The 26,422-nt window shown below is 41.5% G+C and overlaps 1 protein-coding gene across 3 annotated transcripts in view; it reads left to right on the forward strand.

Moving 5' to 3' along the window:
• The first annotated feature begins 1,199 nt into the window (after window positions 1–1,199).
• The window catches only part of PPP2R2B (protein phosphatase 2 regulatory subunit Bbeta), a 391,000-nt gene continuing 365,777 nt past the window's right edge, over window positions 1,200–26,422 (forward strand). Inside the window, exons 1-2 of one of the 3 annotated variants that reach the window (XM_040998083.1) lie at window positions 1,200–1,452; window positions 1,574–1,651. In XM_040998083.1, the coding sequence (XP_040854017.1) occupies window positions 1,443–1,452; window positions 1,574–1,651 (88 nt within the window). In that variant the 5' untranslated portion in view covers window positions 1,200–1,442. Of the gene's footprint in view, window positions 1,453–1,573; window positions 1,652–23,209; window positions 23,577–26,422 lie in introns of those variants that run through there. The other 2 variants (XM_040997993.1, XM_040998160.1) reach the window with 2 other exon arrangements.

Raw genomic sequence — 26,422 nt, forward strand, 5'->3', positions numbered from 1 at the left:
GCGAAGAATAAGGGTGCTTCAAAAAGTTTGTGGAAATAATGGACTTAAAGGGCAAATGTATTTTGGTGTATAAAAAATCTGAACTGCCTGATATTTAAGATAAAATATACATTTCTACAAATATTTTGAAGGTGCTTCATGTCTGCAATAAAAATGAGAAATGCGTATGAGGAACTACTTTCACATAGCTGAAGAGTGAACATTTCTATGTAAGAATGAGAATCTGTCACTTACAATAAAAATATCTGTTCAGAAATTTATTTAAAAGGGTCCCTTTTGGGGACTGGCATTGTGGCTTGGTATGTTAAGCTACCACCTGCCATGCCAACATGCCATGTAGGCACCTGTTGGAATCCTAGCTGTTCCATCTCTGGTCCAGCTGCCTGCTAGTGGCCTCTGTAAAGCACTAGAGGATGATTCAAAAATTTTTGGGTCCCTGAAATTCCCATCTGGGGGGCCCAGCTGGAGGGGTGGCTCATGGCTTCTGCCTGAGCTGATGATTGCACACATTTGGGGAATAAATCAGCAGATGGAAGAGTTGCTCTCTCCCTTTCTCTGCCACTCTGCTTTTCAAGCAACTTAGCAAACAAACAAATAAATCCCAAGAAAGGCTAAGACGGTCCATTTGTTTTTTATATTTATATTTTTATTACTGAATTTAGTCATTTTTAAATCCATACCTTCTCCCCAAAGTTGATTAGTTAATACGTTTAAAACCTAGTAGAATTAAAGGGAATGTTGATACTGTTGAGCAGGAAATTGGCATTACAACTAATTCTGACTTGAATGTATTTGGATGTATATTAGTGTATGCCTGTATGTGTGTATATTTATGTGTTAGTATTGTATACAGAGATTTCAGCTCTATCAAAAGTCTAATTTGAATACTGAAACAAATTCTCATGGAACAAAATGACTACGTTTGTCAGAAAATGACTCCTCAGTCTTGTGCTAACTGCCCCTCTCCCACCTTGAACTCCAGACTTTTTTTTTTCCTCCTCATGACTCGCCAGCCAGCTCTGACTTTGGCAAACATTCAAGAAATGAACCAGAGGGATGGAAGTCGTGGGGGCGCCTGACCTCTTACTGTCACAGTGTGTAGGCAGTGAAACCCAGCTTAAAAGAAGAAAGAAACGTTGCCTTTCTTTTCCCTTCACCCCTTCACAAACTGCCTCTTTCTCTTCCCCACTACCATGGAAGAAAACAATGGAAAGCATTAGTATTCCCATGAAAAGGGCCAGTCACACAGGGCACCACCACAGGCCCTTCGTAACTGTGCTCGGATGCTGCCAGGGCCTGAGAAGGGACGGACTCAATTGCTCCAGTTCAAACTAGTCCTGGCATGGTCAGCTGGAGCAGACAGAACTGTGCTTCACAGCAGGACGTGGTCCTCGCCGGCCAGCCGTTCTCCCAGCCCTCCTTAGGGCTTCTTCTCTAACAAGATGATACCTGGTGTGCAAGTCTCCTTTTTAAAAATGTGTACATTTCCACTAGGGATTGCTCTGTTGTTGACATTGTAAGGGTGTCTAGGAGCTCCTGCCTAACCTCCAGTGTCTCCTTGTGTCACTTTCAGGAGTTGGGACACTCACCCAGGACACATCATGGTGCTCCAGCCAAGTGAAAGGCACCATCGAGATCGGAACTACTGAAGGTAGGAGAAGGAACCCCAGAGCTTTGCCTTGCCTCCTTTAAGCTTTGCTTCCATCTGAGCCCACCACACAGCGAAAGGGGACTCAGAAATGAGATGGATTGAATTATTCCTGCTGCCTTTTGGTTCGGGTTGTTTGTCTTCTTCCCATCAATGAGGCAGCGCTTGAGATGAAGTCTCAGTGAAGTAGGATTGCTGACTTTCCATGCCTGCCAGTCAGGGAAGTAGATTTTCTGAATTCACACGTTTCAGGACTGTCAGTTGTTGTTTAGCTTGTGCTTTCCTCCTGTGTTAAGCATCCCTGGCTTTAGTTGTCTGACTTGGGGGAACACTGGCTCTCAATGTCTGGGTACTACAGCATGTCTGGCTTTCAGGAAATCTTCCTGGTCTGGGGCCCTGTACCTGGGAGAGAGAATTATTTTCCCTGTGGCCCAAGATCTTGTTTATTATTCTCTTCATTTCCTTCCCTTATGAGCTGGGGCTGGGAAACCTCCAAGCAGCTCCCCCTCATGCTGTCTGCATTTCAAAGCAGCTGAAAAATAGGCAATTGAAAAGAACCAAAATAGCACTTCTGGGTGTTTTAAATCAAGGTTTGGCCGTCTTAGTGCAATTCAGTAGGGTTGCTTGAGAGAAATCTAGCTGCGCCAGTGTAGATTACAGATGTGGCATGACACTTGTCTGAAACTCATTTAAATGAATGAGGGGTGGACAGGTTGAACTTGAATATGGAAACCAACATGCATAGATGCACATGAACTTGGTGTCATTCTATAGCATTTTAGTTCTGACTAAAAATAATTTGAGTAAAGATTAATCAGTAATTCGAAAGAGGCAGTTTATTTCCAATCTTGGATATTGTAATATCAAACCATAGATCAGGGGAAATACATACTAAAAATTCTAATAACTCTGTAGTTATAATTCTATGTAGCATCATACACACACACACATATATATCTATATATTTAACTTTTAAGGCTGAGACACACACACACACAGACAGAAGAGATAGGGATCTCTCAAACACTAGTCCGTTCTCAAAATGCCCTCACTAACCAACACAAGGTGGAGCAGGAGCTGGGAACTAGATCTGGGTGACGTGGGTGTCCTGGGTGCCAGTGACCCAACTGCTTGAGCCATAGCTGCGTCCTCCCTTGGTACACATTAAAAGGCAGCTGGGATTGAGAACGCAGCCAGGACCTCCAAGCAGGTGCTCTAGTGCTCTCGTATGGGATTGGTGTGTCCCAAGCATCATCCGAATCATTGCACCCAATGCTTTTATCCACCTTCTTCTGTTGTTCTTATGCATTGTCAAATGGAACTTTACAGAAGATCCTTCTAAAGTTCATATGAAGAAAGGGTAATTATTATGTTTATTTTATTCCCAACTAATTAAAAACTCTTTTCTGATTTTTTTATGGCAGCTTTGTGCTAGGCATTGCATGTTTTATTGCAAATTTTTTTATAAATATCATTTTACTTGGGTCCTATTCTAAGTTAGTCATCACCAAAATCTTATTTACTATGTGTTAATTATACATATTAAGCACTGAGAAGCTCACTTAGCAAATAAATGGGCAAACTCGGTTCCATGCACAGTCTTTGGGACTCCCACGTCCTTGATTGAAAATTAAAACCCCAGAATCTACCTTTTCCACCCGTATCTGTGGATGACTGTTAGGAGGTCCAGTGAAGGAAGGACAGGTTTCAAATCTGACTGTTCAGTAAAGATGTTCTGTGCTTGAACTGACCATAGGACAGAGTCAGGGTCAGGATAGTCCTTGATTTGTCTGGGATGTATGAGGCAATATTGTGAATAAAGCAGGTGTGTGTTTTTTAAAGAACCATGTGGTTGAATATGAACACAACCAATGATGTATTTCTTGGCAAAATATCTTAGACATCATTTCAACTGCATTAATAAGGCTCACATGGTAGCTGAATATTGCTTGATAAATTAATGAATGACTTTTTGATGTTATTAGTTTCAAATCAGGTTCTGTTTAATTAGCCTGATCTACCTACATTGGTTTTCCACATTGATCACATTCCAAAAGTCTTATTCAACCTTTTTTCACTTTGTTCTTATTAATGGTATTTTTTCTTTTCAGTTTTGTCACTTTCCATATTCCTTTGACCAAGTTTCTTACAGTGTTTTTGTGCTTTAGTTTTCTCATCTGCAACATGGAGAAAATAGTATTGTAAAAAATAAGTAGCTGTTTTTTTTTTTCTATTTGGCAAGAGCTGAATTCCTCAAGTTTAGTTTTTTTGCATGTATGTCTGAATATGGATATTTCTTTTTGTTAACTTTTTAAATTTTTTGATTATGCAGTTCCATAGTCTCAGGGATTTCCCCTGCCACCCTACCAGTGTCCTTTCCCCCTACTGATTTCCCTTATGTTATAACCATAGTATAGTCCTTCAGCAACAGTCATAGTTCATCATTATGCTATTGAAGTATACCTTGATATTGTAGGTATGAAGAATGGCAGAGTCCAACATGCTATCATGCATCTTTGCTTCAGGAACAGAAATGCACACTGTAGTGTATCTTCACTTCTCAGTATGCTAGCATCCATTACACAGTTATCCATCTGGGAGAATGCATGTATACACACATTTTCTTGACTATTGATCCTGTATTTTGCATGAAGGTTGCCTTATATCAGAACATATGATATTTGTCCTTTGGAAATTGTCTTGTTTTACTAAACATAATGGTCTCTATTGGGACCATTTTGTTCAAAATGGTAGAGTCTCATTCTTTTTAATGGCTGAGTGATGTTTCATAAGATATCGCAGTTTCTTTATCCATTCCTCTTTTGGTAGGCATCTGAGTTGTTTCCATGTTTTCACTATTATAGATTGTGTTGCTAAATATAGGATTCACTTTCCCATATGCAGATTTCGTTCCTTTGGATCTGTTCCCAAAAGTGGGATAGCTGGGACACATGGCAGATTAATTTTCAGATGCCTTAGCACACTCCCCATGCTGACTTCCATAGTGGTTGTACTAGCCTGTGCTCTTGCCAACAGTGAGGGAGGACAGCTTTCTCGTCACATCCACACTGGCAGGTGTTGTTAGTATGGTTCTGAATGTAAGCCAGTCTCATTGGAGTTAGGTGGAACCTCAATGTGGTTTTTACTTGTATTTCCCTGTCAGCTAGGGAGCCTGAGCATTTTTTCATATGTCTATTAGCCATTTGAATTTGTTCTTTTGAAAAATGTCTGTTCATTTCCTTTACCTATTTCTTCCCAGAGTTGTTTGTCTTGCTGTTGTTGAGTTTCTAAAGCTTTTTGTAGATCCTTCATATCAGTGCCCTCTCTGTTGTGCAGTATGCGAAACTTTTCCTCCATTCCATTGGTCGCTTGTTCACTTTGTTGATCATCTCCTTTGCTGTAGAGAGGCTTCTTATTCTAATATAGTCCCATTTGTTAATTTTGGCTTTGCCTGCCTGGGCTTTTGGTGCCTTTTCTAAGTCTTTCCCAATTCCTGTATCTTGTAGAGTGCATCTCATGTTCTCCTGCAACAGCTTGATGGTTTCTGGGTGCAGATTTAGAGCCTTGATACACTTAGCTCTGCTTTTTGTATAAGGTGGCAGGGGGTAATATAATGCTTTTTTAAGATGTATTTATTTGTAAGAGTCACAGAGAGAGAGGAGGCGTGGAGAGAAAAAGAAAGAGAGAGGTTGATCTTACATCCACTCCTCAAATGTCTGCAGCAGCCTGGGCTGGATTATACCAAAGCCGGGAGCCTGAAACTCCTCCTATGTCTCCCAGAGTTACATGGCAGGGGCCAAGCACTGGAACAATCCTCCACTGCTTTGCTAAGCACATTAACCAGGAGTTGGATTGAAAGTGGAGCAGCCAGGAGTTCTACTGGTACCCATACGGGATGCTGGCATACCAAGCTGCTGCTTAATCCAGTACTCCAGAATGCCAGCTCCTAATGGAATATTTTTAAGAATGAATGTGAAGAATCCATGATGGAGTAGATGCTTAGTGTAGTGGCTAGGATGTAAAGATGCCTTTGTCCCACATGGTAGTACTTGGATTTGCTGCCTTCTGCTGCTGCTTGACTCTGGCTTCCTCCCACTAATGCAGACCCCCAGGCAGCAGTGATGTCTCAAGCATTTGGGTTTCTCCCTCACTTGCTATATGTGGCTTGTGGATCTGGCCTGGTTCAGCCTCAGCCATTGTGAGCATTCATGGAGTAGATCCATAAAAGGGGGTCGCTGTGTCTCTTTTGCTCACTCCTACGAAAATAAATCAAAATTCATGATGAACATAATAATAAATTTAAAAAATTAAAGACAAAAATAAAATCATTAATTTTGCCTTTTACTTCAAATTTCAGTGTATCGCAACATGGTACCATTACTATTAATTTACTGAAATGTTCAACTTGCATGTTAAATTGGACTAGAATTTTTCACATTCCAAGTTATTCACTAGGACTTGAACTAAATGATAGCATAAATTCCATTGTAAATCTTCAGTGAGCGCTTACTCTATGCAGGGTACAGTTCCAGGAAATGAATGTGTTATTAATAATCCATGTGCTCATGAAATACACCAATAAAGAGAAGACAGGATATGATACAGAAGAGGAAAAATGTATGATGTTAATAAGCATAATACAAGGCAAAGTGGGCTAAACAGAAAAGTGCTTGGAGTACAAAAATGAAACTCACACATTTGGGCGGCAAAGATAGACTTACTAGGAACTTAATCCTGCCAAGGCACTTATAATAGATTCTACATGTTTTTTAAAAATTTAAAGACTTTTTTCTGTGATTACTAAGACAGTGTAAGTGGAGAAAATCTGAACTATAAATAAAACAGGTAGCAAAAGTGAATGTCATTGATATTGCCAAAAGTTTGTGTTTTTTTCCTAAACGCTTGACTATGTATAGATATTTATCAATGATTCTGTCAACAATTACTGTCTGCCAGTTATTGTGCCAGGGACTAGCTACTTCATACCAAAAAATCAACACTTTTTTCCTTTATACCAAAATAGATTCAAAATAAAAATGTGACTGTATAGATTTACATTTTTCTTGTTTTTCATGTTACAGATCCATAGGCTCTGGGATTTTCCATCCTCCCCTCCAGGTATTTCCCCTCACATTAATTTCCCTTTATTATTTTATGCATAGTCCTTCATGGACAATCACAAGTCCATCATTCCACCATTTAAGTGTATCCTGACAGTATAGGTATGGACAATGGCAGAGTCCAGCACCCTATTGTCAAGATATATTTAACAGTCATTGGGAGTCCATCTTTGATTTGGTAGTAGGGCTGCATATTGCATTATGTCTTCATACTTTCTTTGAGGCTCCAGTTGCTGGCTGCAAAACTGATCTGATGATGACCAGTTGCTGTGAGATGAAAGCATTTTTTTCTCAGCTGTGATGGGGGCATCATGATGTGAGAGAGCTTGCTGTACTCTGCAGGTGGCCTGGCAAGAAGTGGACTCTGTGGAGGAGGGGAAGCAGGTTCTTTGTACAACAATGAAGCCAAACATCCCGTTCTCTTTTGTGCATGGGTAATGAAATATTTTCAAGCCAAGAGAAAATACTCCATTGGCTGTTCACGTCACCCCTTCCCTAATGCCAATCACTTTAACTGTTATATATATGTATATATAAAAACAGAGAGAGTGTGAGAGAGAGAGTGTGAGAGAATGTGCTAAGCACTGGGAGCTGTTTTGTTAGCAACAGGTGGTTTTTGAGAAGAGGAAGCAGGATTCAAACCGACATCACAAACAGCAGTTCCACCCATAAGCCGTAGTGCTAACCCTAAGGTAGACAAGATCTCTTCCACAACTTACTTAAATAGTTTACACTCTGAAGAATATCAGCAAGTGATTTTCAATTATAATCTAATGCAAATGTGGAAAGTGCTGGGAACAAAATAGTCAGAAGCCCAACCCACAGTAGGAAAGGAGTGAGAGCAGGGAAGGCTTGTTCGAGCAATGGGTAGCCTATCCCAGACCCAAAGAAGGAAAGGGAAATTGCCAGCAATTTTAGGCACACAGCCCATGTTTTATTCACAGTTTGTTATTCCCTTGGGCTAAATTACTTGTCTTCCTTAGACTATCTTGAGAGGATGGGTTTCTGTTAATAAGCTGTTTGAAAGGACTGTACAGTGTCTGGCAACTGTAGAATAATAACAATGATGATTCTATTTAATCAGCTTCCCTAATCCAGGGCTGATAATAATTATGTTCGATATATTTTCTCCTTTTATCTTCTCTCTAATGATAAGTTATAGGGCTGATGCTAACTTGACCCCATCTTTCATTGGGGGAACTGAGACTCACACTTTGCCACATACTCTAGTCACATCCTTTTCTGACCTCAGAGTTTATATTCCAAAGCACTGTGATGAGCACACTACTAGAATGTAACATGACACTGTGTGGGGACTCAGTGGGTATTTATGAAAGGAGTATAAAGTTTTTTTGCCATGATCACAGTTTTGTTCTCCATGATTTTAGTTACCTGTGGTCAACAATGATCCAAAAACAAGGTGGAACTTCAAAAATAAACAATTCTTAGATTTTTAGTTCTATGCTCTATTCTGTATAACATGATGAAATAACATGCCATCTACCCAATTCTGCCCAGATGTGAATCAACCAGTTGTCAAAGATATCCACACTGCATCTACTACAGACTATTCATTAATTGCTTACTAGATATTTTGGTTAAAAGTTTACTACCACAGTTTTGCATTGCTTGTGTTTAAGTGACACTTATTATACTTAATAAGACTCCAAGCTGCAAGAGTAATGATGCAATGCAAGCAGCAGGACATAGAACATGGGAAGTCTTCTATGAAAAACACAGGACGTGTAGGGCTCACTTCTACCCCAAGTTTCAAGCAGCTGCTGTGGTTCTTGGAATCTATGTCTTGTGGGCAAGGAGGAGCCATAATAACAGCTTTCAGTAACTAATAATGCCAACAAAACAAACAGAACCAGTATTGTCTTTAACAATAATGAGTATTTTAAGAGGAAAAAATTTAATTATTGCACTTTAATACTTTTAACATATATTGGTCATTTATTTATTAGCTATGAGATAATCCAGTAGATCTTAGGATCCTGTCACAGATACAAAAGAAGTAGCGTAGCTATTACAGATAGCAGAAGGTTTTTTGTCATAGAGAGGAGGGGATTAAGACAGATATAGTTAAGTTGTAAATTCCCAAAGTCTGAGAGAAATCAAAAGCAAAATTCTTGAATTGCACAGCAGCAATTTTTCTACTGCTTGTTGCTCACTCTCAATATGGGGAGGGACGGCTTTGTTTTAGCAGACTCGGTTCCAGAGGCACTGCCCATGAAGTGCCACTGAAGACATGGCTGACTTGAAAACATCAATCACTAAACCCAAAGCAGACGGCTCAAGGTAAAGCCATCATTCAAGAGTCTTTAGCTGGTACAGAAAACACTTATCAAAATATCTGGAGCAGTAAAAGAAATATCACCCCTTCCATAGTTCTTCAAACATTGACTAAGCACCTGCTAAGTGCTAGAGGAGCTAGGCCTTGAAGAGTCCATTGTTGGGGCCAGCTTTATAGCTAAGCCACTACCTGCAATGCTGGTGTCACAGAGAACCATTTTGAATCCCAGCATCTAGGAAAACAGCAGCACAATGACCCATGTGCATGGCTGCCTGCCACCCACGTGGGAGAGCCTAATGGAGTTCCAGGCACCCAACTTTTGTCTAGTGTATCCTAGCCTTTTGACAGTTTCAGGAACGAACCAATGGATAGAAGATCTCTTAAGCTTTCTGTCTCTTCCCTTCTCTCTCTGTGTCATTCTGCCATTCAAATAAATAAGTAAATCTTTTTAAGAAGATTCAGTTGTGGAGAAGTTAAACAATAGCTCATACTGTAACATGAAATGTAGGGTTCTAGAGTCAATGGATGAAAGCAAATCAAATGGGGGTACACAGATATGGTGTCATCTTTTAAGTAGGATGGTCAAAGCTGGATGCAAAATATGACTTGAAAGTAATGTTCTGAAGAAGGCAAGAGGCCAACTCATGTGGCTATCAGGAATAAAGAATCCAGTTACACAGATAAACTGACACCAGTACCCTGGGGTAAGGGGTGCTCAAAGGGCTAGACAGTAGATTGGTCTGGCTGAAGTTGAGTGAGCAAAGGAGGAAGTTACAAAAGATGGTAAAAGAAAAATGGTGGCAGACAAGTGTAGGAGAAGGGCATCCCAAGCCATTGTAAATTCTTGGGCTTCTGCCTGGCCAAGATGCATAACTACTGATTGTGACATGTTCTTTCTAATGAAGGGTCGATAGAAGACAGTAAAGGAACCCTGGTAACAGCTCATTGTAGCTCATTTTTTTTTATCACACGATTAAGCCTGAAGTCAAGATTAGCCAGAGCTGATAAATTTTCAAATTGAAACATGGTTTGAAGAGTTCAGATCTCTCCCTCACCCTGTCCTTGGAGCACTGGCTTTGTCGCACAACAATAACAGCAATTCTGGTTTTTTGTAAGACTCATCTGAAAGTCAGAGTTACACAGAGAGAAGAACAGAGATCTAGCCACTGGTTCATTCCCCAAATGGCCTCAAAGGACAGAACTGGGCCAAGTCAAACTCAGGGGCCAGGAGCTTATTCCTGGTTTCCCACGTGGGTGACAGGGACCCAAGCACTTGGGCCATCATTGCTGCTTTGCAGGCACATTAGCGGGAAGCTGGATCAAAGTACAGTAGCCAGGCATCTGTTTAAAAGGTGGCAGCTGTGCCCACTGTGCTTTTACAATAACAGCAGTTTTATGCACCACACTCAGATAACCCTAACAATATTCAACAAAGGGCATTCTATTTTGTCTTTAGTTAAGTAATCTTTTTTTTAAGAAGTCCCCAGTAATTGACTGTATGTCAGATTCAAATTTATTTTGAATCCGAGTCATATACCTCCATCTGATATAACTATTGGTAAAAAAAAAAAAGACTGGCTTTAGATGATTGCACCCCACAAATGATCCTGCGTCTAAGTATTGTAAAGGGTGATCATCCTTGAGTGGAGAATACCACAACAAAACCTGCATTTGGAGGGAGAAATGGGGATACAATCCTTGGTCACACCGTATAAAGGTCCACCACAAGAAGAAAAGCATGATACGTCTTACCCAGATTTGCTGCTGCCACTGGGCCAAGGGAGTGGGTGGGCTACAGGCGTATTCTTTTCTAGAACATTTGGTTCAAGCAAATGCAAATGCCAAGCTTCTCCAGGCTGACTTGTCTTGAAGCTCATGTCTTGGGTATGTAAAAAGATCGTTTGCCCTTTTTATGTTATTAATTAAGCAGACTCAGCATCATCCTCCTGATTGCCTATGTTATTTGTTCATGGAACTTGAAAGCCATCCTTGGATATAATTAAGCACATGAACAGTGTGGGGTGATTTCTGGTTTTATGCTAAAGGTTTTAAGTAAACACAATGCCTTTTCTTCAGCATGCCTGTTTTTAATAAGTGATATTTTTGAAAAAGAGAGAGCAAGAGAGTGTGAGAGAATAATTATTCCAGTATGGTGAGTGTTAAGGATACTCAATTTTATTCTACTCTTTATTCAGGAAATGTGTACTGGGCCGTAGGTATTGGGAAGAGCACTCAGAGCTGCCAGGGTCTCTGATGTTCACAGCTCACGTGCCGGGGGAGATGGGCAGTAGAACATGAGGGCTTCCAAAGTCACAGGATGGTTTCTGATGGCGACACCTGTTGTAAAGAAGAATATAAAATGTCATTGTGAGAGAGGGAATGAAAGATGCCACCCAAGATGGAGGTTTTTTATTTCCCACTTTTATTATCTGCTATGCATGGAATTTTCAGTTTTCAATTGTTCTTAAAGAATGGTTGTCTGCTGGTGTTCCAGGAGCAATTCTCTGTTTCTGATTTAAGGCAACAATTCCAAAAAAATACAAGTTACTTCTCAACGTGTACTTCTCATTCTATACCATTGATAAAAAAATATGGCAGGTTATTTCCACATTGAGAAGTCTATACAAATTTTATTCAAGCAATGACAGTTTCTGCACACTGATATTAAGGATCTATTCTCCATGGAAAATGAATAGCCATTTGCTAAAACGTAGTAGTACCGCATAATGCAGAGTTTACGTTATCATTCTTTTACAGTCTGTTTCATATAATGTGTAGTTTCTCATCAGATGTATGTGAGTGAAGCTTTTCCAATGAGTAATTTACAAGTTGTTAAAAAAAGCTGACTTCAAAAAAAAGATTATTACTTTATAGTAACAACGTAATTCATGAAACTCAAACAGGAAAACTAATTGCCAAACTTTAAAAACCCAACTTAGATATTACTTTCAAATACATGAAATTTTTTTCATATATTCTTTATTTCTAATAGAAACCTTTGGGCATAATGAGGATTGCTGTAGCTAATAACCTATGAGTATATGGTCTGGGTTTGGATCTCACTGGGACCACTTTGTGTGGTATTTTTGCAGAGGTTACGTAACCTTGTTGTAGTTTAGCCTCATTTTCCCCCTTCGTAAAGTGGGAGAACAGGCAGTGTCTCCTTCAGGGGTTTGTTGTGAGGCTGTCTGGAGGTGAACCGCACAGAGCACATGGCCTGACACGGAGTAAATGCTTGTGATCCGTGAGGCTGATGAAAACACTGATTGCAAGAAGAGAAAAACAAGCAATCATTCCACCACCCAGAGCACTGTTTGTTTTTAATATTTGATGTGACTAAATTTTCTTCTAAATGAGTTTAAAACGGGCAGAAGATTTATGTGTTTGCTAAATGGATGAGTTACACCTAGATGCAAACAGCGACAAGCTTTCTCTGGGAAAAACACGGGTGCTGTAAAGGATGATAGGCTCGAGTGCTACAGGCAGCACAGTGAAGTGGCTGAAGGGAAATTATAGCGAGCTGCCGGATGCCTCTGCGTCAACAAACATAAATAATGGATTAGTCCTTCTTACACCTAATCAAAGAGTTGTTTGCCCACGTGCTGTTTATGAGCAGATGGGTAACTATGTCAGTTGAACACTTAGATTTGTAGTATGTTGGTATTTCAGACACATTGTGAAATCATTGCTGTCTGCTTCACTTTACATATGGAGAAGCCAGGACTCAGAGAAGTGACACAATTGGAGGTGAGAGCTTACTCTTCCACATCATCCCTTTGTACTTCCACTTCTCAGGTTCTCCTGTGACCTGAAGAGGGTTGATAAGCTCGCTCTCCTGTACTACGTTTTCTGACACACACACACACACACACACACACACACACACACACACACACACACACACACACACACACCCCGGAATACCATTCAGCCTTCAAAATGAAGGAGATACTGATGTTTCTGACCATATGGATGAACATGGAGGGCCTTGTGCTACAAGAAATTAGCCAGATTCCAAAAGACAAATGCCACTTGTTCTTGTTTGCATTTACATGAGAGAATTCCTGAAATTTGCAGAAAATGCAATTGAAAGGTAATTTTATTTTAGTCTAAAAATCATGAAATCTACACATGGTCTTTTGTCATCATATGTGCTTCTCTGTGAACTTTTTGAGGATTCCTTGTACATGGTAAATGCAGAAAAGAGCAGTGGTTACCAAGTGTTGGCACAGGGACATGTTGGTTAAAGAAAACGAGATTTCCGTCAAGTTCAAGAATTCAGTTCAGGAAACCTGAACTGTCCGTGTCTCAGTTTCCTCATCTGTAACTTTGGGACATCTACTGAAACTACTTCAAAAATCCCTCTAAGATTAGATCTGCTAGCATATGTTAAACATTAGCATTACAGCATGGAATATAGTCAGTGTTCAATAAACGTCCTCTTGTCAGTATCGGTACTAATTCCTGTACCATCATTGTTCCCTAAGTGGACTCTGGCTGAGGAAGCTGAGATCCAGAGATTCTAATTTCACAGTTCTTCAAAAACTACTATTAGTAACTGGAAGATCTATGTTTTAAACCTATAAATCAAATGCACATGAATTAGCAATGACTGCATGTGATACAAAGAGCAAGTTCTGGGTCAAATGTGTGCATTGTCATTGCCATCTATATGCCCTCATGCAGGTTACTCTGAGCCCTGGTCTGAAAATGGTAGATACACTTTCCAGGGTGCTCTGTGTTTCAAGTGACGTAATGCCCAGCAGCAGTTTGCTCACATTTAGAAACCAACAAATTTCCAAAATATGCTTGCATTTTTGTTACTAATAGCAACGACAGTCGTCAACTCTGCCTACTCCTCCAACAGCCCACCCTGATGTTTAAGGATCACTCTTGCCTCTGCATTCCTAAACTCTCCTAACACAGTACTCTTCTCATCTATCACTAAGTTGTACATCATTCTTCCTCCTAATGCCAATCTCTTAATTCCCATCATCTCTCTAACTCCTTTGCTATCCCTATTTGAAGGCCATCTTCTCTGCTCAGGATATCAGAACACACCCCTTATTTTTCCCCACCCTCCTTGTCTTGCATCTTAAGTCTATTTTCACACTGTACATAGAATTGCATTTATATTGTGTAAGCATATCATTTGTCCCTCTAAATCCTTCAACGGTTGGGACTTACATATTTTAGAATACTCCCAATTTCACTCACCTTCCTCCTTCATGTGCTTTATATAACACATCTCTTCCTCTATTGCCATATTTCTTCTGCCCCAACACTATGTATATTCTGTCCCCTTTGCCAGAAATATTGTTCATTGTCTTTTTCTCTGAAGTCCCCATATTCAACCTTCAACTCTGGTGTCATTGTTCCTGATAAACCTTCCTAAACCCTGAACATAGAGCTGGGTGCTAGCTCTGGGGGGCCTTAGATGTTACCCATCATATACTTAAAAATTACGTGATAATTTTCTTATTATATGTAGGTTGTCTATATTGAACCCTACTCTTTATGAGGGCAGATTCATATCTGACATGCCCACTACACCTGATGCCTGACATGTCATGGTTCTTAGCAAGCCAATGCATGACTGATGGAACGAAGGAATACCAGCTTTTCAATGAGCAAGGAAGACCAACAAGAGGTTACTGTTGTGGTACAACAGACTAAGTTGCCAATACCAGCACCTCCTGTAGGGGTGTCAGTTAAGATTGGGCTGCTGTATTTCCAACCCAGCTCCTTGCTAATATGCCCAACAAAGCATCAGAAGATGGTCAAAGTACTTGTGTCCCCGACACCCCTGTGGAGAACAAATGGGATTCCTGGCTCTTGGTCTGGACCCTCACTGGTGCTTGTGGGAGTTTGTGGAGTGACCCAACAGAGGAAAAAATCCCTGTCTTTTTCTCCCACTCTCTGTCTCTCTGTTATTCAAGTAAAGAAATAGATCTTTGATTTAAAAGAATACCAATAAGAAAAGAAACTCTGAGAAAATTCATTTTAGTGGCAATAGTGAGATTTCTTATTGCTGAGCTGGACTCCTTATCAAGGCAAGTACTTGGTTGATGGAATCCTTTCATTCTTAAATGATTTATTGCCAAGTAGAGCTGCCATTTTTCACTATGCTAGTGTCACTGGCTGTCTAAAGAGCTAGGTTACATCAAGTGGCAACACCCTCATGTTTTTGAATTTCTAAAACATTTTTACAAATGTCCTTTCTTAGGATTTGTGCACCAGAGAATGAAGGAAGGAAACTGAGATATGAAAGATCATCCAGGCCTTAGTTTTTCTTGCTTCTAATCACAGGAATGTTGGCCTGCCTAGTCCTATATATGTATAACGAATGGCTCTAGTACCTCAGCACAGATCTTACAGGCAATATTGCTATGAAACAGTGGTTCTCTATCTGGGGTGGAAGAGCTATAATGTTGCCTGGCCTCCTGTATTATACCAAATAGAGAAACTTTTCCACCTGTCACAAGGCAAGGGGCAGGTGTGCTGCTGGTGTCCAGTGGATAGAGGACAGTGACAATAGCTAGAAACTTTCCAAGGCATGTGACAGCTCCCTTGCTACACCCAGCACTTAGCTGCTCCACCAAGGCCACAGTGCTGATGTTGACACCCCAGCTGTAATGCCAACTTTGTGGACTTACAAGAGGGGAATGTAGGAACCCTCCTGTAAAGGCCAGCTGTAGAAGTGCTGGCATGTCTATACCCTGAAAAATAGAATGGTGTTTTGTTTAAGTTTTAAGCTAAGTGAGTGTCATGGTGCAGCAGTCGAAGCTCTTGCATTGGAACTCCATACCCCATGCCTGGTTGATGCTGCTTCTGATCCAATTTCCTGTTAGTGTGCCTGAGAGGCAGCAAATGATGGTCTGTGTGCAAAGACCTGAATGTGGTTCCCAGTGGCTAGCTAAGCCCTGGATGTGCTGTGCACTGGGGGAGTGAACCAGAGAATGGAAGGGAATTCTCAGCCATTCCCACTCTCTTGCTCTTGCTTTCACAATGAATGAGTGAATCTTTTAAAGTAAAATAAAACAAAATGAAATATGCCGCAGGCCGACAGCATCCTCCCAGCTGTTGCTGTGCTGTGTAATGCTCTCCGAGGGAGCTCCTGAAGAGTGAGCCAGTCTGGCTCCTTACTGAGGCTGAATTCTTCTTCAGACATGAAACCTGATCTCTCTCATGCCTCCCTGCGCCTCAGAGCTCAGAGCAGTCAGGCCCCGCCATCTGAACTCTTGGGCTAGTTTGCCTTCAATTCTTTAAAGCTCTCCTGTGCCGCATAGGACATGTGCTCTCTGATCCTGGAAATGATCTAAGAGTTCAAGAGACATTGCCCTCAGAGAATGCCTTAAAAACATCGTTATTGTGTTAGCACCTTGATTCCTTTCCCTCTTATTCCTCATTTAAGATTTGGAGATGTGCAGGAAGGAAGCAGCTAGGACAATTGCTTTTGAAAGACAGGAAGCACGTTCCAGGTTTACTTCAGATTATTATTATTATTTTTTTTGTAACGGTTTTAAGGCATGGTACAAAATGAGTTATTTTTATCTTTTTCATTTCATGGTTTTTTTTTTTTGTCCAGCTTGAATAAGGGATCTTAAAGTCCTTAATTTCCAAGAAATGCCTCATTAGTGCAGAGCCCAAACATTGCAGTTGGAATCTGCTCTGTGTACTGAAACAGTTTTACAAATTCATGAATTTCCAGAGAAGGAAGGATGTTAGACAAAGTGTTGCTTTTATTATTGCTTCCAATCTGAAGCCTTCTCCCAATGACATCTCTACAAATTCAAACTTCCTCTGTTCTTAAAAATAAAGAAAAAAAAACCCTCAAATGCTACGTCTTCCGGGAAGACTTCATGGAATTCATTCCAACTGCCTAATTAGGTATGAGAGTTTCCTAATCTGTGTTTTACCTGAGATTTTCTGATGACCCTTCTCCAATGCAGAGCACAGTCACTCCGTGTTTTTCAGTTTCCGTCTCGTTCTCTTCTTCCTTACTGACGTTTATATTCTGTACTTATACCTTATACATTCGTCTCTCCCACAGTTCTTGGCACTGGGAATAGTAAACCATCAGCGCATATTGATTCTCTGGACATATTGGTGGGTAGTTGTTTGGATCTGCTTTGTGGTAGTTATTACCAGATCTTTACTTTCAAAAAGGTCAGAAGCGAACTTGACCAGTCTTACTCAATAGCCAACAAGTTCCAATTAGATGGACACAGACCTTGTCCTAATTTGTGGTTCTGTGATCTGTACCAGTAGACAGGGGTGAAATTGCTAAGACCTGAGAGCTTGGAGGCATCAAAGCAGGCACACAGCTTTGGGCAGGAAGAATAGACTCTAGAGAGTTCTCAGTTTCTCTTCGTGCTTATGGTAGGCAAATTATTTACCTTCCCTGTGCAAATTTCACTTATCAATAGTGAGAATAAAGGCTTTTTTTCAGGAGGACAAGATGAGGCATTCTAAATACAGGTCCTATCAAGAGTGGCAGGACTCTGGAACTCAGATGAACTCAGATTTGCTGGTTGTTGTTATTACTCTGATTACGATCATCTAGTTAAAATCAAGTCATGTCTCCTTGGCTCAGAATCAGACATTTACAAATCATGTTGCCTACTTGTCTTGGCATCACTTTATAACATGAGGAGGCATCACTTGTCCATTTTCATAGGTACTATGCGAGCAAGGTATACAAAAATGTGGTGGAAAACATGCTTGGCTATATTGGGCTATTCTGTATGTAGCTTTTCCAGGGAGTGCCAGTATCTTCAGATATAATCAAGTGGGCTTTATTTGTTTTCTTGCTGTATGGTCACACCTGCTCCAAACAGCCTGCCCTCCATCAATTAGTCGTCTTCAGTCTTATCTGTAGCTGCCCACCTCTCCTGTGTTTTGGTTACCTGCCAAGCAAGCTGGCTGAATCTTGGGTACGGACTGCCAATGAGAGCTGTGAATCAAGTCACTATCCACATCTCAGCTATGTTGCGAAATAAAAGTGATAAGCAAGGAGACATGGTCTATGTCCCCATACAGCCAATTTGAAAGCGGAGAGACAAATATTTAATTTTTAAAAAAAATCAGTAATTGATTGGAATCGGTTCAGTGATGTAGCTGACTAATCCTCTGCCTACAGGGCCAGCTTCCCATATGGATGCTGGTTTGAGCACCAGCTGCTCTACTTCTAATCCAGCTCCCTGCTTACGGCATGGGAAGGCAGTGGAGGCTGACTCAAATCCTTGGGCTTCTCTATCCTTGTCAGAGATCTGGAGGAAGCTCCTGGCTGCCGGCTTCAGATCAGCTCAGCTCTGGCCATTGTGACCATCTGATGAGTGAACCAACAGATGAAAGATCTCTCGCTCTCTTTCTCTATTTCTGTCTCGCTCCTCTCTCTCTGTGTAACTCTGCCTTTCCAGTAAATTTAATATTTTTTTAAAATCTGATATTAATTCAACTAGAAGGAGACGTTGCTGTGAAGGCAAAGCACAGGCTGTATTGGGATGGGTGAGAGGGTCCACCCCAATCCTTGGCCCAGAACTTTCAATCTCTGCTCAACTGTCACCTCCTCGGAGAAGCCTTCCCTGACCACCCCAGCACAGCAGTCACAGACCTCCTTCTATTTGCTGCATTCTACTTTCCAACATCTGAAATAATCATGTCGACATCAAGTTTTCTTGCTTATTTTCTACTACCCTTTTTGCGGATGCAAACCCAGTGAGCTGGGTATTAGTTACCGCTGTGTCGCCACATCAAGAGAGCCCTGCCTGAAAGGGCTGCTGCTGAGAGCATGTGAATGAGTGTATGAATGAAGTAACCACAAAGAGCACCCTCCCTGCACATCAGAATCTACCAAGTAATGGATTTCACACACTGGCCTGAGGGTGTGGGAAATGTCATGTAAATTGCCCGACTTCTCCTTATTCAATTGAGCTGCATTCAGTCTGGCACCTACTGATTGAATTTCTGTTACGCTCTTGGTAGTGAACATTGAACTCAAGATCCAACAGAGGAAATTTAAGTTTCTACCTTCCTGTAGCTGGGGGTCTGGTTAGGGTGATAGATACAAAACAGTAATTAACAAAATCATTGAAGAGCATTTACTTGGTGCCAGGTAGAATTCTAAGCTCTTTACTGAATTACTTTGCTTAATCCTCACTGAAGCTGAATGTATTAAGAATAATCGCTATAGCTGAAGGAGCAGGTAGATATTTTGTCTGTCTTGTTTATTATTGATCCCTTAGTTTCATGCCCAGTGCTAAATAGATGTTCAATAAAATGCCCACAATGAATCTGTGTTTTTAAGAGGGGGATGATTGTATTTCAGATTCTGTAGCAGGGTATTTTGACCCACTCCAGGATATTAATATAGGGCCATGTGCAGGCCACCAGGGATTGGTGGATGGGACTGTCAGGCACGGTGTCATGAGGTTACTGCAGGTTAGCGGGAATAAGGTTACAAAGTTACAGCAGATTGGCAAACAATAAAATTTGAACCTAAAGGGCATGCAAACCTTAAGGGAGCCAAGAACAAGGGGAAGTAGAGATTTAAAAGGGTACCAAGTCCAAAATGGCAGGGGTCTTCAGGGCGATGTTTGAGTCACTCCTCACAGGAAGTCAGAATCTGACCTGGGGACGTCATGGGGGTGGATTTCTTGTCTCTGCATTCTGCTCTGCCTTCTTCCATGAATCCTGAGAGTCACCATTGTCCTGTCCCGTCCCAGGCTTCCCATCCCAGACTCTCCTTTCACAGCCCTCTTTCTGCTCTTGGGTCCTTCCTCCAGCCACTTGTGCCATGGCCTTACAGTCTCCCTTCTCCTGTGCAAACCTGCTCCTCCTGGGGATGAGATTAGGTGCAATCAGAGACTAACCTCCACATACAGGGTAAATGGCTGCTTACTCTTCATTTGCTGTGCCTCTCAGGAAGATAATTGCTTTCTAGCAGGAGCTTTGTGTAAATAATGCCTAATGAAAAGAGTGGATCTTTAACATTGACCTTTGGGGGCTTTATAATCCCAAAGTATCTTTTCACAGCCTGTTCCTGCTATCGCAGCCCCCTGAGGTTGTGTTAAGGTGATTTATTAGTCTGTCTCCCTTTTTTTTCTGGAATATTCACTTCGTGAGACCAGAGATGGTATCTTAATATCCGTGTTTCCATCACTCAGCCCATTGCCTGCCTGCCATGCCAGCAGAGTGGCAACAAATTATTGGTTGGAAAATGGCAAGTTACATGATTTAGGACAAGGGTATTTGGAAAACACTTTGTTACCCTAAACTGGTCAAAACAGAACATGAAATTACTCCAGAGTTTTTAAACTTAAAGAATGACAGGTGGAACTTGTCCCTTCGTTTAGCATGCCAGTTAAAGATGCCCTCATCCCACATCAGAGTACATGCTTTCAGCCCCCGGCTTTGGCCCCCGACCACGTGCCGACCCTGAGTCATTGAACTGCTTCCTGAATTGTGTTCCTGCATCTGTACTCTGGTCCCAGTCCAGCCCTGGTCATTGCAGGCATTTAGAGAATGAGTTCAAAGGTGGGAGGTATGTTTCTGTTGCTATCTTCCAAACAAAAAAAAAATTTCTGAAAGAATTTTTAGAGAGGCAACAACAACAATAGTAATAGTAATGTCAAAACAGCCCTGATGTTTCTAACGAGCCTGTATCAGTTGGCTTGGGGGCTGTGGCATTCACATGCCTCACAAGTTTCCCAGGCAATTCAGGAGCTAAAACACTGGGTAGATAAATAAGGGTATTCTCTCACCCTCTTCTCTATAAAATGGAGTTGTTGAGAGATTCAAAACAATGGGAAAACACACTGAAATAGTTAAGTTGCAACGGAGCTAACTACCTGTCTCAGATGCATATGTCTGAAAGATCTTCAAGTTTGTTCTTTGCATCCCTTGTCCCCTTTTGTAAATGGATAGATAGTCTACACAGGCCAGTCACTCAGCCCTTTGAGTTGGAGAAGACCTTACATGGTTAAGCAGGGGAGTGAGGGTCAGGCATTGCTTGGTTTGGAGTGGCCCGTTCTAGACATGGATACTAGCCAACCACTCAACTAATTTGAGTGTGACTTTGTGCCAAGCAGTTTTCCAGGCAGTAGTGATAGAAGGATGAATTAGGTGCTTATTTCTTTGAGAAGTTTTCTATTTCATTATTTAGCTAAGATATATAAATAAGCACATTGATGCCATTAACACACTGAGACCAGGACTGATATTAGCATCATGGGTAATAGTAAGTGCTCAGCAAGTGCCAGGCACAGGGCTACACCGTTTATGCGAACTGTCCAGTTTGGCCTCACAATATTGTAGAGGACTCTATTGTTATCCTTAGTAAGCATATAACACGGCTTAGTGATATTAACTAGGTTGCCCAAGAGCTTATAGGAAGTCCATATCAAAGGCAGGAATAAAGTCTGGCTGTCTACCTCAGCACCACCATCCCTGCCCTTGAGCTACTCTGAGGTGTGTGGATGGTCCCAGAAGCTCCTCAGAGGCCACCTGCAGCAGCATTGGAATGTGCCAAAGGCCTTGTCTTAGGCTCATCATCACCTTTCTGGACTGCACAGTGGATGTCCTATGAGAGTTCCCATTATATAGATGGGGAAATTGAGGCTGATAGATGTGATACTTTTTCCGTGTTAATAGGTCTATTTACTGTATTCAGCTTTGTGTCAGAATCCATAGCCCACCCTCTTTCCATTCTGTCTTGCTGCTGATCTGAAGTTAGAACAGAAATTGTTCTGAGGATGGTTCCTCTGCACATGCATTTCTGTTGGGAGCCTGAGATTATCCACACGACAGTCCAGATCACTTAGTAGTGATTGAGATGGTACTTTCTTGGAATGGTCCTCACAGCCCTATTCCAGGTCTGGTAGACAGCATGTATCCAGCAGGGATAATCTGTCTGGTGTTATCATGTCACGGTAGCTCAGAAGTTGGGAGTGTGTTGATGGAGGAGCCCATTTACATTACCCTGCAAGACCTGCCACTTACCATTGGTGTCTTTTCACTGTAGAGAGACAAGCACTCTTCTAAAATACCAATGCTATTCTAAATGTTTTTAACAAGAGGAGAGACCATACTGGCCTGACAATTATTCCAGCAGAGTTTTAGGGCATATTTCTGTATCAAATCTTATTTTTAAAAATCCCATATATGTGGATTTCATACACCAGGGGAATACTGGTTTTTCTTTTATAGTCTCTTTCCATCATTTTCTTCTGCCTCTGAATGCAGCACCAAGGATATTTGCTTTCTTTTTCTCCATCATATGTGGCAGTGTCTTTGACAATACTCATAAATCCCAAAATGAAGCTCTGTGCTCATTTGCTTTCCAGTGACAAGTTTTCCAAAGTTGTAGTTATTTCATGGGCCAAAACCAAACCAGTCTTCCCTCCCAGATCACCTGTCTTTGGCGGCTAACTATGTGCTTTAATTCTCTTTCATATTCTCTGTAGAATTCATTCATTCTCTCTCTTCCTCTCTTCTAAGACCTCTGTGAGAGTTGCAGCAAAGTTGTGTAGCCCATGGATCAAGTCCTTGTGCTGTGTTTTTCATGTGCTACCAGGGAACACAGATTGGTGAAGGGCAATGCCCTGGCTTTCTGTCTCTTTTCTTGTGCCTTGGCTTTCTATTTGTTCAGTGGATAACTTACAACTAAGTGGTTTCTTCAGTGTTAGGGCCAGCAGGGGGAAAAAAAAGATAAAAAGCTGTAGTGGAGCAAAGAATCTGTCTGTGTTAGCCTTCTGTCACTGACTACTCAAGCCCACTTTGGGCTTCACCTCCATGATAAATGGTCCTGTTGTTCGGACGTTAGCAGTAAAAAAAAAAAAAAAAAATAGAACTAAATCTCGATGAAGCGAGGACAGAGACCCATTTGAGTGCACTGTACTTTAATATTCCTGAGATCCCATGGTGTTACGGTGGCTCCTTTGAACATCCTCCCCAGGGTGAAACACTGGGCTGCCTTTGTTGCATCTGCTCTTTCAGCTGAATAAGACGTGGCCACTTCTGCTCACGACTCCCAGATCCTGCTGGATTGCTATGACTCCCGGAGAAACTGACCAGCCGGGGAAAAGGTAGAGGTTTCAGGCAGAGCATTTCAGCGTGTGTTGACAGGCGGGAGTGACTTACTCAGCAAATCCTGCTCGGAGGAGCTCCAGCCAATGAAGAGGCTATATCCCGGCTTGCTTGGGGGCTTCTGAGTTTGAGCTGCATGCAGAAATGTAAGGCAGTGCTTCCTGGCGCTGATGGCAAAATGGGACCCATCTCTAGTGATTCCCCAGGCTTCCCAGCTCTGCGGATCTGGAGGAGAACCTGTATAAACATAGTGGTGATGTAGCCAGCTTCAGAGGCCGGGAGAATCCCGATGGCTTCAGCAGACGGGTTTTTTATTTAGCTTTTTATTTTTTTTTTATTTGGAAGATGAAATGCTTCTCTCGTTACCTGCCTTACATCTTCAGACCTCCGAACACCATCCTCTCTTCCAGCTGCCACACGGAAGGTACAGACCAGAGAGGGACAGTGTCTGGGTGGGTGGGACAAAGTGGGCTGGTGTCTGACTTCCCACAGGTTCTGCTGACGCTGCTTTCTGTAGCTACTAGATAGCTGTCATTCCTGGCAGGAGCTTGTATCTGACAGACTTAGATCTGCTTCCGAAGAGCAGTCTGTCTTGTCTAGGAAAGGGGAAATATTTTCTGAAGAACAGCGTTATGCTGCAAAAAGGTGATCTCAAAGCTGACATAGCTGCTTAGAAAAAAATTCCCAAATGTTTTGCCAATTCCCCTTGTTCTAGTTAACATGCAAACAAGTCATTGCAACTAGCGCAAAGAAAAACATTCCAGTGAGTGCTGCTACATACGTTTGTCCAAGATCTCGGTTTTTGTCACTGTGGGTTTAATAACTTGGTGCATGCCCAAGAAAGCAATTAGCTAAATAGAATTGGCTCAGGACATGACTGGGGAATGTTGTTTGTTGCACTGGCTCCCTCGGAGTCTGCACTTGGGTTACAGGACAGGAAGCACACCGCTGACTTTCAGCACTTTTCAGCTGGAAATGTGGTTTGTGGAGGTTTTAAGTCACTACATTAAAGAAATAGTGAGCTGAGTCTTGTCCATACACCCCAGTTCCTATTCCTTTTGGGGACTTCCTCTTCTGCCATCTAATCTAGCATAAGAAGCATATGTATACATATACTTTCTGTATGCACGTGTGTGTGTGTGTATCTTGTAAACATTCTGGCAATTCACCTTCAATTAAGAACCATAGGACTCAACATTTCTGTAGTCAGTAGCTGGTGTATATGTTCAAAGTATGGTCTGTCTCTATATATTTGACACATCCTTGAAAAAGAACAATTTCAAGAAAAGCAATGGGTTGAACGTAGGCAGGCTGAGGGATGGTCCTGCTGCCAGTGCTCAGCTGAAAAGGGCTGGGGATGGTGGGTGGGGTACTGTGGCTCCAGCTCAGCCCTCATCCAGAACTGACTTGGTGACCTGTCTGTTCTGAAAACATTTCCCTGCTTCTCGTCCTCAGAGCAGGAACCTTTGGTCTGAAGCTATGTGTACAGGATGTCAGAAGCATACACACATATATGATACCAAAAGGCAGCTTTGAATTGATAGCCCCAGGAAAAGGGTCTGCATGTTTACAATTATGTTTCAGAACATCCTGGAACTGAGGCTGAGACATTGATGCCTCATAGACATTTTTTTTTTTTACAATGAGTTCTTTCCCTTATTTTTTTTTAATTGGTGACTAAAAAACAACAACAGCAAAAATAACCCATTGAGAAGTCTTTTCTCCTTTGGGAAGAGAAATCTGGTCAGTTCCTATACACTAATAAGGAAAGCAAAAGGATGATGGCATCAATGAAAATATCCAGAGCTTTCCAGGTAGGAAAGACCTGATCCCCCCTAAGAAGCTGCCTACATGGCCTTTTTCTGTTTGGGTCCCATGACCTCTTCTCCCAGCATAGCCTTTGAGAACCCAAATATTTGCCCTGTACAGTTAGTACTTTGTAAATTATTCCAACTGAATATCCTCCCTCAAATGGACAAAAAACCAAAACTTTTAAAAATCAAATCAAGTTTATTTCTCGTAGTGAGCAGGAAAGCCTGTTTTGTCCCATTCAAAACAAGTAATGTCTGCTTTATTCCTACCATCAGAATTTGAGGCAGAGATGGGAAGGCATGTTGAAAACCCAACAGAGACATAGATAAGGAACATGACACCTGTGAAACATTAAAACTATGCATGGGGCATGGGATGCGTGGGTGATTTGGGTATGACAAGGCATGAGTTGGATACCAAGTGAGCAGAGCCCAGTCCCTTCATTGTTCTGTGCTCAGTTTTATCTGCAACATGGGAATCAGCAGACTTTCTCTGGATGTTGATAATTCAGTGTGGTAGTTGGGCCAAACTTTCTGTGAAACAGCATGTGACAGGTGCCATTTATTTTAGGGTATTGTGTCCCATATATTTTCTGAGATATTCTGAGTTTTCATTTATTACATTATCTCAAACCATGACTAGTTTCCTCAAACCCTTCGTTATCTCAAGAGAAACTGCATGCATTTAAACTTTGTCTCAAGAGAAAAATACTTCCAGATGAGAATGAGTCTATATATTGTGTCATTCGTGTGTGTGCGCGCTTGGACGCACGTGTATGCACATTTCTTCAATCATGTCATCCTAGGCATGAATTTGTTCTGAAAAATTACAGCTGTGTACTTCATATTTTATTTAGCTGAAAAATTTGAAAGTGAATCATTAGGAGATTTTCATCAAGTTGACAGAAATAACCTAAACTGCCTCTTTAAAAGTAAACTCAGGGGCAGATGTTTGGTATGGATGTCAAAATGCCTCTTGTGGTGCCCACGTACCATTTTGAAATATCAGAGTTCAAGTCCTGGCTCACGCTGAGGTGTGCCCAGGAAGACAGAGGTACTCAGACTTCCTTTGTGGGAGACGTGGGCTGTGTTACCAGCTCCTGGCTTCAACCCTAACTCTGGTTCATGCTGGCTGTTGTGATAATTTGAGGAATGAACCAGAAGATGGGATCTCTGTCTGTCTGTCTGTCTCTCTCTCTTGCCTCTCAAAAAATAATAAATAAAATTTGAACAACTTAATATGTTCAATGATTTCTGGGTTTCTTAAGGCACAACACTTTGAAAATTTGAGCTGCCTTCTCAGTTTTACTTCCTTTAAACAAATATTTACTTTTTTGAAAGTCAGAGAGTCTGAGGTACAGAAAGAAAGAGAGAGAGAGAAATAGAAATCTTTCATCTATTGGTTCATGCTCCCAAATGACTGTAGCAGCCAGGCTTGGCCAGGCCAAAACCAGAAGCT

The sequence above is a fragment of the Ochotona curzoniae genome, unplaced genomic scaffold (assembly GCF_017591425.1).
Source record: "Ochotona curzoniae isolate NIBS_2020 unplaced genomic scaffold, NIBS_Ocur_1.0 contig_1, whole genome shotgun sequence".
Lineage (NCBI taxonomy): Eukaryota > Metazoa > Chordata > Mammalia > Lagomorpha > Ochotonidae > Ochotona > Ochotona curzoniae.